A 12,081-nucleotide genomic window follows, 5' to 3' on the forward strand; every position below is an offset into this window, starting at 1 on the left:
TTCAGAACTCCAAGAGGGGAGGGTCAGAATGATAGAGCTATTAAAGACTGATTCTGTTCTGGCAGACGTGTCTTACCATTAGTTAGATGCTGCACTTCTGTGCTCAAATGCAACATCTATCAATGTTTACGTCTCTGTAGGCCGATTATAACACTGCATCAGTCTGCAGTCGGAACATGCTTGCACAAGAAAGACAATGCGCATAACATATGGCAGTATGGAATAAGTCTTGGCTACTTGGTCTACAACAGGCTTTGGCAACAGCATGCGGCAATGGAGATGAAATCGCTACTCACATTGAGGATGTCGCAGTACAGCACAACAAAGTGAAGTGTCATGGAAAGAGTCATGGCTGCCACCAGCCACAAGTTGGTCCAGGGAGGCATCACCAGGAGAGACTGGTTCTCGGACAAGCTGCACAGGTGCAACAATTAGTCAGCAACAATGCGAAACTGGAAGGCAAACACTGCGTCACCTTTAAGAACGGACAAAAGAAAGGAAATGGGCCCCCTGCAAATTCTGTAGCTGTTTGCTTGAGCCTGAAGCCTTTGCGACTACAGGTATGACTCAATTAGAGCCTTTGCTACAACTACACCACATAAGCTTCATAACATAAGTTAGGTTTTGGTGGTTTAACGTCACGAGGCTGCACAGTACACTGCGAGCGATGCCACGGAGATGAAATTTTGTAACCCTGTAATGCCCAAACACCAGTTTCACATCAAGGAAAACTCATTTACTTCTATTTCACGTTACAGAAAGCCCCATTCCTACCCCCCTCCCAAAAAGGAACAAATGTTACTTGAGTTACAGCTTGAACTTAAAACTTCCTCCAGTACACATTAAAAAAATGCTACTATAACAAGTGCCCCAATTATCATGCAGCGAGATCTAAAAATGTAGCCATGTAGCTGGCGGGACTCAAGGTAATGTTGTTTGCCGTTGTTTGGAGATAGATTGCTTTTTGCATTCTGCCTAATTACATAGGCTTAAAGCCCCAGCTGGTCAAAATTAGTCAGGAGTTCTCCACTACATCGTGCCTCATGATCAGATTGTGGTTTTGGCACGTAAAACCCCATAATTCAATTTAGTCTTAATCAACTTCTCGAATATTGCAATCACATGAAAAGTGTCAATGAGAAAATTGTAGAGCAATAGGAAAAACTCCCTAACACAGCTTTGTGTTGCTCAATGTGTGCTACATAAAAATGTTTTTCAGAATGTGAAAAAAGCCCATGAATACACACAAAGTGCCTCGAGCTGCCAGTTGCATGGCAATCTTGCGTGTATTTTGTGGAGATGTGTGACGCTCACGCGTCCCCTGATATCTTGTTTTCCCGCATAGCTCCTGCCTTCGGCAGTGCGGCTTCGCCGCGTGGCCTGGCACCCGCGGCGGTCGGAGTGGTTGAGGTGCAGCGCGAGAGATGGCTCGAGTGTTGCGCTGCTAGCGCCACCTCACGGCAGGGTTACTTGGGGGTGTGGGAAAGATAAGGGGCTCTTTGGCGGCGGGCCGGCGAGCACCGCGGACATCCCGCACGGGCGCCGATCCATGCTTCTGCGAGACAGTCTCGCATGGCCGCCTTCGAACGCGCCACCGTTCGCGTGACCGTACGCGCGAACGACCAGGCGTTGGGATCCAGCATGGGGCGAACATTTTCGATCGCTATCCGGTCGCGGTGAGTCGGACTTCCTAGATTTGTCGCGCGCCCATCGGCGTGCTTTGTGGATAGCAACTCGGCTAGCAGGCACTGATCTATGAAAGGTGCAATAAATGCCCTTGTGATTGTTTGCACTACTGTGTTGTCGTTCCTTTGTCCCTAGAGCATGGGTGTGAGAACCCCACAATTTGCAGGCTTCTTTCACACTTAGAAAAACACTTATGTAGCACGTATTGAGCATGTAGCACATATTGGGCGTTCATGTTGCTCTACAATTTTCAGATTGACAATTTTCAACTAATTATATTTTAGAAGCTGATCAATTAATTGCATATTTTAAAATCTTTTTGCATGATAGTTGGGACGCCCTGTATAGGTCATTCAGTAGGTCTCCTGTGCTTATCAAATCATAGTTTTGATGTATCAGAACACATAGCATATGTGTGATATACTATGAAGTACAGGGTTGAAGTGCACCCAGAGCATGCTACATGAGCATTTTTGCCCACCACCCCCGCCAGAACGCCACCGTCGCATCTGGGAATTGAGCCCATGACCCCGTGCTCAGCAGTGCAATGCTATAATTACTGCATTGAATACAAGCCTTCTGTCACACTAACGCAAAATGAGAAGCATAAGTTATCGCTGGGCATGCAGCAGGTGCAGCTAAGACAGCGCAGGCATGCATGCGCACCTGTTGAGGGCATTGAGCATCTCAATGGTGACGAGCACAGACAAGGCCATGGTCATCGGGTGTGGGTCGTGGAAGACCGCGCAGTCGACACCACGGAAGTTCTCCTTGTCTGTGAGGCAGGACAGGTGGTGCGTCAGCTGATAGTAGTTGAGGTGAGGCCCCGTCGGGCACACCATGTACCACCAGGCCGCCGCGCCCACCGTCGCAGCACCCACGTAGCCCCCAATGGCCATGTACCGGAAGAACAGCCAGCCTGGAACGAAAGTGTGGACACACATACGCTTACGCTGAGCATCAGCGTCCTCCTAGCGACCTATCAAAAGGCCCCGATGGCCTTGCCTCCGGAAGGCGTGCGTTGCCTTAGAAGCGCACCAAATTGAAATGCTCAGAAGCGGCTTGTAATAGGACAAAGATGGCGCCAATCGGCTGTTGTCGAGCGGAGCATGCCACCGTGGCACAAAGTTGGGTCGGTCAAAACTTATAAATTTTTAGCACCTTTTGACAGTATTGACCAATAATATTTTGCCGGGGCATACTTCAAAGAATAAAGACTTTTTTGAAACTATGATTTCCGAAAACTGACATTTTCTTCACAAATTTTTCGCAATCTTAAGACCCATGTCCCTCCTTAAAAAATGTGCTACGACAGCATTGACCACTGGACAGAGATAGCACTGTACATGAATGAGACCACTGTCAAATCTAGAGAAAAGAGAGTCCAGCAAGTAAAGCATCCTGCAATCGTCAAAAGGTCAGCCATCCAAGCTCGGACATCACGAGAAACAGGATCTTGCACTTTATGCGTACCGTACACCTTGCAAGCTCATGAAATCCTCTCACACTTAGTATAACAGAAGGGTGTATGTAATTGCGGATACTCATGCACCTTTACTTTTGTCGGACACAGCTTGCAAAGAAATGCCTCACTGGAGAGGCGGTTGTTCTGATAATGCACGGAAGAACTGTGCATATGAAATAAAACAAGCACAAGGTGCGCCACTGTTTTCACCACATCCACTTCCACTGGCTGAGACTATCCGCATGCACTGAAAATACAGTCGCAGACAGATTTTTCAGACTAAGAATTTGAACTTGATGGATATTCCGGTCTTCAAAAATGTATCATCGGGGTTCTCATGGGGGTGGTGCATTTTCCCACCCGATTTTTCGGATAAATTTAGGCCCCAAAGTTCGATTTTCCGGACTAAATAGCTCGTTCTGAGCCACACTATCTGATCTCGGGGGCCGTCATACTGGATTTTCCACTCACTTGGCTTCTACTGGCCCGCTGTATAGCCTCCAAGATTAGGATGCACACATATTCAATGAAGAGCGTGCAACATTCTCCAGTTTCGGAGGCCATGCCCGCTTTTGGCTGACACAACGCTCTAGGGGATGGCACTTGTTCTTGTTTATATCTGTTTTCGGTCAGCGCTACCATCATAATCACTTAATGTGGGATCCATTCTTATTATTTCATTTATTTTTGAAGTTTCGGTTGCTATTTGTACGTGGTGTGTCCACAGAGCAGGTGTGTATTGGAGACGATGTCGCATCTTTGCATGTGTTCATGCAGTGTCGCATTTGTGTGATCGGCACCACCTAGTGTGTCTTTGGGAGAGCCAAGTGGTGTGAAGAAAGGTGGCTCATTTCTTCTATCTCCATCGTAGATTGCCAACACGGTGATGCTCTTCTCAGACTGTATACGAAGACAATGTCACTCTTGTGCAAATCCAAGCAAATTTGATCGCCTTCAAGCATCAAGTTAGTATGAGGCAGGGCGTTATTAGAGATTTTTTAAGCCGCTCTAAGCTTAACTTTTTTTTTTTGGCTGAATGAGTTTTTCGGACCAGAAAATTGGTTCGCGACTGTACAATGGACTCTCTTTAAAAGGAACCGCAAGGGACCAAGAAAATTGGCTTCATTAATCAGGAGTTCCATTTACCGAGAGACAAAGCTGAACACAACTGCACGACCTAAAGGCGATTTCAATTTGTTGAGACTATACTTTATCTCCAAAAGCGGCTGATAATAAATTAAGGCCCAGAGGCCCAAAAAGTGAGAACAACTATCTAGACATTTCATCCTCACATACACTGATTGTTTGATCGAAATCACAGGGTTTAATACCTGAAAGAAACACTGGGGTTGCATAAAAGATGCCTTAGTGGGGGATCTGGATCACTTTTGACTGCCTAAGGATCTTTAACATGCACCTACAGTACTTGCTCAATTCTAACTTACATTTGATTGTGACGCGTAGCTGTTTGCCATGATGTAAAAAATGAAAGTCCTTTATAGTACCATACACCTCATGCTTTCAATACAAAAATACAACTTTCTCTCATTTGGAAAAACAAATATTTACTCCCAATGCACTAAAGTTGCAATGAATAAAAAAAGTTGCAGCTTTGCCCGAAAGGCAAAGCACTGATTACGGTAGCAAATTAGTAGACAGCTATAAGTAAGGATAATAGTTGTATCGGCCACACAAACTTGCAAACATTTGGTTACTAACTGAATTAACAAGCATGGTGCCTGCGCGCACAAGCAACCATGAACACGTCTCACTTGATGGTCGCGGAAACTCACAATCAGAACGGTGGAGTGAGGAAGTGTGGTAGCAAGAGCGAGTGAATTGACCTTCATGCTGCCTCTTGCTTAAACATGAAATAAGCGACGAGAACACAGCGCGGTGTGTTCTCGTACTTAGACGCGTAGGCTCTGTCCCCATTGCAGATTGCTTCCACGATAGGGCCCACACAGCCGTGCCGTATGCAGCAGCCGCCGGAGTAGATAGAGTGCCTCTCCTCCTGTTTGCGCCAGTCCTGCACGCATGTTTCGGGGACTCCGAGCACACGTGATGCGGCCCAATTTCCGCTCTATGGTTTCAGTTCGTATCCACACAAGAGATTACTTTCAAATGCGGCATCATGATGAACTCTGCGTGTCTTTGTGGTCGGCACTTCCACGCTGATAGAGCAAACGCAGAAAACAGTAAGACAAACTGTGTGCTAATCTAAACACACATACTACGGCACATGGAGGAAGCTACGGCAGCTAGGCTCAAAGCACGTAAGAGGTGGCCAGCTTGAAATGCCAATGGCGATATGGTAATGCAGATTTAGGGTTTTACTCGATTCAATGCGCATGCAATTTTTGGACCCGTTTTATCAGGAAAAAAATAGTGCACGCTAGATTCAAGTAAATACAGTATATTAAGTATGTGAGCGTTTTTGCATTCTGCCCTCATCGGAATGTGATCGTCACCGCTGGAAATTCAGCAAAATGCTATTGGTACGATAGGTTGGGAAACTGGTTCGTGAAACCAGTGTTTAGCATCAGTCACTTCAAAAGGTGTTTGCTCTCAGTAAATTTGTGACTGAAGGGGCTAAAAACGGGAGGCACTGACCTGAGATGAGGGACTCGTCGGCCTTGCGAGGAGGTCGCTCCATGATGTCCAAGTCAGGCGGGTTGAAGCCCAAGGCGGTGGCAGGTAAGCCGTCAGTCACCAGGTTCACCCAGAGCAGCTGCACGGGGATGAGGGCCTCGGGCAGGCCAAGCGCTGCCGTCAGGAAGATGCTCACCACCTCACCAATGTTGGACGAGATCAGGTAACGGATGAACTGCTTCATGTTGTTGTAGATCGCACGCCCTTCCTCCACAGCTGACACAATGCTGGAGAAGTTGTCATCGGCCAGCACCATTTCCGAAGCAGACTTGGCCACTGCTGTACCCGAGCCCATCGCGATGCCAATTTCGGCCTTCTTCAGAGCAGGTGCATCATTCACACCATCACCAGTCTGCGCAAGAAGAGAGCAGGGGTGAAAAAGTAGGTCACAAAAGTAGGAGTGCTCCAGAAGCGATTCAAATTCAACCAATATCTAATACTTTCTGAATAATGAATAGCTGCAATCACAATGTGAAATGAACTTTATACCCCAGTATACTTAAGGTTACCTAGTTTCAGTCATTACATAGTTTGTTATGAAGCATTTATTAAGGGGGGATGTGGCTTTGAAAACCAACTTCCTTATTTCTTCATAGATTCCTATGAAAATTGGCACAAATGTTTAGAATGTCTCCCTGATGCTTCCATAAAAGTTTCAGAGCAATATCTTGAGAACATTTTATTCATTGAGCAGAATTTTTCTTCCTCTTACTTTCTGGAGAGCCTGGGGAACTTAAAAGCACAAATGGAGCATTAGGAACAAACAAGTACTGTGTTTACTTGCATAATGATTGCACTCTTTTGTAAAAAAAATTTATGCAAATTCAGGTGTGTGATCATTACGCGGGTTAAATTTCCCGCGAAAATATATTTTTTTAATCCCGCGCTTGCTGCGGGATGACAACAGGTCAACAAGCAGGCAGCTGCCATTGTAACAGTGCTGGACACCAGAACAAATATGGCACCTGGCGGAGCAAACCGAATGCGATTTTTGTTCTCGCGAGTACATTACGTGCATTAAAGCAGTTTCTTCCATATCAGTAATGAATACTATCGTTATTATCGGCAAGTTTGCGACAATAACCTAGCCATTGTTAGGAACGGCCTGCAGAGATGCCGACATTCAATGTCTCCTCTGACATATGCGAGTGTGGCGAGCTTCCCCAAAGAGACCATGGAAGCCTTCAACACCCGCAGCGGTGACTCGTTTCGTAGGGACCGCGAAGTGCCCCGTCAACAACCCCTCGGCATCACATGACTAAACACGATTGGCGGATGAACTATTGTCAGTGAAATGGGCAACGCCTTCACGGTTCGACTGAAGCAGGGGGATTTTCTGGAAGGAGATGCCTTGCGGTGCCTTTTCACGGGCCTTTGAAGACACCAGACAATGGACAGCGGCGGAGGCCACTGTGCCCACGAGTGCAGATGAGAAGAATCGAAAGGCGCCTTTTTTGTTGTTGGCCAAACCTATTATGAGGCTAACAAGTAATAAAGCCAAGGCAAGTTTGGTTGTAGCTTTTTTTTTTCATGGAAGTGCGGAGAAATAGCACATCTGCTTAATAATGTTTGGTGCGTGCAGACCGCTTGGTAGGTCTTTGAGAGTCGTTTGCGTAGCATTTGACAGCATTCGACAGATGGTAAGCACGATCATCATTAGCTAGACTTGGCACACGGCATATCGCTGCGACAAGTTCGGGGTGTGATCATTACACGGGAAAGAAGAAAAAGCAAATTTTCACGACAAAATTCAGGGGTGTGATCAATACGAGAGTGCGATCATTATGCGAGTAAATACGGTAGTTTCTTCACGTGCACCGGGCTCCTCATAATATTTGAATGAACACTGTACACACCGTACAGCCTGTAAAGTATGGCTACTTAACTGATGCCGCCTGCTCCACTACACAAGTGTTCATGCTTTATGTCTATACTATGGCCATGGGAATGAAAATTTACTATACTTCCGCTACAATTTTATGTTTATTTGGGCGCAGTCAAACCTTTAGAGAAATTCGAAAAGTATTGGAAAAATATTTGCATTTATGAATAGTAACTATTCAATTCTAACACTCAACCGAATAGGACACCGATTCATTATTCGAAAGTTTTGAATATTCACACACCCCTCATAATAGCAGTAGGGAAAACCAAAAAGAAACAAATGTTTACCTCTGCTAACCCTGGGAAGAAGGCAAAACAGTACGACCAATTCACAGTCTCCTTAACATCATTCATATCACTACGTTCCCGTTTAATTTTGGCTTCACGAATGTGTGTCTTGCCGACACCTTCCTCAGCACTGCTCAAAATAGTGAGGCTATTTGTGCCTTTGACATAAAGCTTTTCTGTCCCTAACATACATGTGCAGTGGCTCACAGAAACATTTACAGCACAGAAGCCACGAAATAGCTGAATTTCGGTGTGGTCTGAACACGCAATGAGGAATCAAAAAGGCCACATCGTGTGCTTTCTGTGCACGGTAACCCATGCCCCTCTGAATTACAGCAGACAGACCCTGGAAAAGCTAATTGTGTCCACGGCTCCTGTTGTCTCGATAGTTCTGTGTGCCACTGTACAGCTTTTGGTACAGGCTACACAAGCCCAGCGCCAAGAATGTGGACAACTGTCCAGCCACGCCCACTATCTCAGGTGGTAAAGGCGAAGACTTAGGGAGTGCACAAAGCTAGCTAGTACTACCTACTGTAACCAAAGCTCACGCACAACACAATTTGTTGAAACAAAAATTAGAGCAAATAAAGAAACAACAAAGAAAGTGATTTTTGATTCGGTTGTCATGGCTTCACTAGCTGCAGAGAAGCATGGGAGTGCAGCACTTGTCAGTTTGTCATCTGTAGAAATTGAGCATGCAAAACAATGGTGTGGTAAAGGAGGGTGGTGCTTCATCGGTTTCACTTTTTACAGCAATAACATACATAAAAAGAAACGGTTGCTAGTTGCACTTTGCCCCGTAAACCTGTGTGTCTGCCCTGTCATTAGTGTTGTGCTTTAAAGTCTGCGCATTCTCAAAATTAAAAAGCAATGTGGTTGGAGGTAAAACAGGGGCACCCACCATGGCAGAAATCTCGCCGTCTGCCTGGAGGAACTCAACAATTTTGCTTTTGTGGGCGGGCTCCACTCGTGAAAACAACCGCGCCCTCTGGACGGCTCGGCGCTGTTCCTCCAAGGGTAAGTCGTCAAACTCTCGACCAGAGTAGGACATGCCCGTGGTGTCTTCATCCTCCCCAAAGACACCGATGCGGCGGCAGATAGCCTCAGCCGTGCCCTTGTTGTCGCCCGTGATGACAATGACCCGAATGCCGGCAGCCCGGCAACGCATGATGGAGTCAAACACTTCCTTCCGGGGCGGATCCAGCATGCCCACCACACCGACAAAGGTCATGTTCACCTGCAAGGGTGACAAAGAATCACGCCAAGGTCATCAGGCTAACTGCTGTCCTATTGTGAACCGTGAACTGTAAACAAGAGAAAATTAATGGGAACACCCCCAATTTTGCATTTACACCTTACCAACACCTTGCCTATCAATCGTGTTGATCTGTTTACAACAGTTGAAACTTGCTGTAAAAAAGTTGCATGTGACATGAAAATGCAGACATATCTAATATTCGTTATAAACATACATGCTGATACAGGCAAAAAATGAAAAATGCTATCGGGTCTGTGAAAAAAAAAAGTAAGAGTGACGCCCTTGACAGGCTAGCAAATCCTGTGAATTTCATTGCCCGTTCTTGGCTTACCATGGTGATACGTGGCATGGGAACAACAATAAATTACATAGACGCACTTTGCATCATCGCTAATACACAACAGTGCCATTGGTGTGATCATGCGCAATCAGCCCTAACTCGGCAAATGCAGCTACTATAAGAATAGCCCATAACAGCAGGAGAATGCTCTATGAAATTAAAGTATGACACTGCCAAGTTTTACATTTAATTCACTTTTGATAATTCGCTAATTGAGCTTTGTCTGAATCTACAGATACACGCGTGAGCAGCTAGCTCGCACTTATAACTTGCCGAAAGCTATCAAAAAAAAAAAGAAAAAAAAGTAAAACGCAAGACAAGTCCACACCCTGCAAGAGTTGTAGCCCAGAGACATGCAATGATGCAAGAGGCGCACCTCATAGGTTGCAAACTTGTTGGAGTCACCAAGGTCCATCTCTTCCGGCTTGGGTGGGTTGTCCAAGGTGGCAAGGGCCAGGCAGCGCAGTGTGTCACGGCCTGTGCCGTAGGCACGCGTGAGGTCCAGGATGCGCTGCTTCACAGCTCCCGACATGGCCATCTTCTTGTCGCCGACCCTGCAGTGGCTGCACCGATCCAGAACACCCTCAGGGGCTCCCTGCAGAAACCACACTCGGTCAGAACAAGGAAGCGTAGAATTAGCGGCAACATCTGTCATTATTAAAGCAGTACCGTAGGACGTAAGCAGAACTTGTCAAGGGCCTTGTTTCATCAATCTGGCAACACTGCCTGTGTCTGCTACCTTCTCAGTAGCACAGCTGCGACGCGCTGCATCTTGTGTGGCTATTCAGGACTAAAATGCAAGTCCTCCATCGCCCAGCGATTAATGAACAGCGAACTTCATTGCGTCCCCGAGAATCAACGGAGCCCCTGAACACCGGCTTTTACACCCTTGGATATTCATCTGAACGGCCTTCTCAAGAGGCACACTGCTTTAAAATCGAAACCTTCGGTGAGCTTTTTTTCCCGGCAACATGCACTTCGAACCTGAAGTACGTGAAACAATTGCCCATATGCTCTCAAATTTTTTACTGAAACCTCTAAAACTCCCTTGCATTCCAACTTTTCAAATTTATAGTGTCCGCAAAAAAATGTGGCATTGAAAAATTGAAGTATCAGTAGATGTCCAGTTCATGGAAGCTGATAAAACTCTGTGCACACAACTAATGAGCAATGTCGCTGCTCTGTTCATGTTGAATGCTTGCTTTCAGCATGTGAACAAACTGTGCAAGTCAGACCACACATGCATGCCCCGTAAAAATGGAGAACGAATGTGATTGGCAAGTTGAGGATCAGGGTTTGATTAGTTCCGTGCACTGTTTTCTGCCATTCGCTGCTGCAAGTATCAAGTTTCAGCACGACAGGGTGCTGAGCACGTTCTCCCTTTTGCATTCCGTTCACGGCTTAAAGGGAGACGCAGCAACTGAAGTGGTCAAATTGTCAAAATTGGCAGTGCTGACGACGCGATGGTGGGCTGTGGTGAAGGCGCATCCATGTGCAGAGGTGACGGATATGTGACATCGGCGAGAGCAGTTTTCGCGTCGAAAATTCAGCTGCGGATCTCAGCTCCAACTTTCACTAACGAAGAGGTTTCGCAATGAGAGGAGACCAGAGTGGACGTTTTGAATGCACTACCCTCTACCTCTGCATGATGTATAGATTCATGACACATAAAAAAGGCAACTAAGGTGCGCGAAACTGCTGCAAATAAGCGAAAAATGACATTAACCCTTTGACGGTCAATGACGTAAATGGCGCCCATCTGTACATTTAAAAAGCGCGCCAATTTCCTAACTTTTTCTTTTCTGTCATGTGCTGCCACTATGTGGGGATACAGGGAATTTTTCTCGCGCGCCTCCTTCTCTCGCTTTTCGTTGCATGGTTTGTTTTAGCGCTAGTTAGCTTCCGCGCATCTACATACTACCACTCACGCATTGGCGCGCACGCGTGCGGGCGGCCGTTTGGTTTTTGTTTCGCGGGTGGTTTCGGCTTTTTGCACTTGCGAAAATGATGGCTATCTCGTTACTAATCGCTCAAAAGGCGACCACTGGTTTCTCACTCGTTTAGTGCTCACAGGGGTGCGCATAGGAAGGATGCCATCGTGCATGCGTTTCCGTTTCTTTTCTTTTTTTCTTTAGACTCGTGAAAACTAATTGCCCTAGCTGGTTGGCGATCAGATGAAGATTAGCGGAAGTTTGTCACACGCCAAGTTTGTCCTGATGGGCACACAACCAAACACTTTTCTTGAGTGCGCGCACCTATGCTGTTCGATTACGCTATGGGCGTACAATTAGCGTAAGAGCAAAACCATTTGAGACTTGCAAAATATTGTCGTGTGCGGATTTTCAAAGCCTTGAACTATGTGCATAAAAATGCATCAAATTTTAAATTCTGATAAGTCTGTTTCCTTTTTTATTGTTGTTATTCATGAATTAAGAGTGCATATATACCAATGCAAAAGATTTTTTTCTCATTTTACGGTCACCCTAGAAAAATTACAGTAAATTTTTT

General features: G+C 46.0%; 1 protein-coding gene across 8 annotated transcripts in view; it reads right to left on the reverse strand.

Annotated features, from left to right (window-relative positions):
• The window catches only part of SERCA (ATPase sarcoplasmic/endoplasmic reticulum Ca2+ transporting SERCA), a 148,364-nt gene that overhangs the window by 11,388 nt on the left and 124,895 nt on the right, over positions 1-12,081 (reverse strand). For all 8 annotated transcript variants that reach the window (XM_075685934.1, XM_075685937.1, XM_075685940.1 and 5 more), the window contains 5 exons: positions 9,950-10,168; positions 8,877-9,212; positions 5,765-6,155; positions 2,353-2,605; positions 297-414 (listed from right to left, as the gene is read on the reverse strand). In XM_075685934.1, the coding sequence (XP_075542049.1) occupies positions 297-414; positions 2,353-2,605; positions 5,765-6,155; positions 8,877-9,212; positions 9,950-10,168 (1,317 nt within the window). The remainder of the gene's footprint in view (positions 1-296; positions 415-2,352; positions 2,606-5,764; positions 6,156-8,876; positions 9,213-9,949; positions 10,169-12,081) is intronic.

This window comes from Dermacentor variabilis, chromosome 3 (genome assembly GCF_050947875.1).
Source record: "Dermacentor variabilis isolate Ectoservices chromosome 3, ASM5094787v1, whole genome shotgun sequence".
NCBI classification, from domain to species: Eukaryota; Metazoa; Arthropoda; class Arachnida; order Ixodida; family Ixodidae; genus Dermacentor; species Dermacentor variabilis.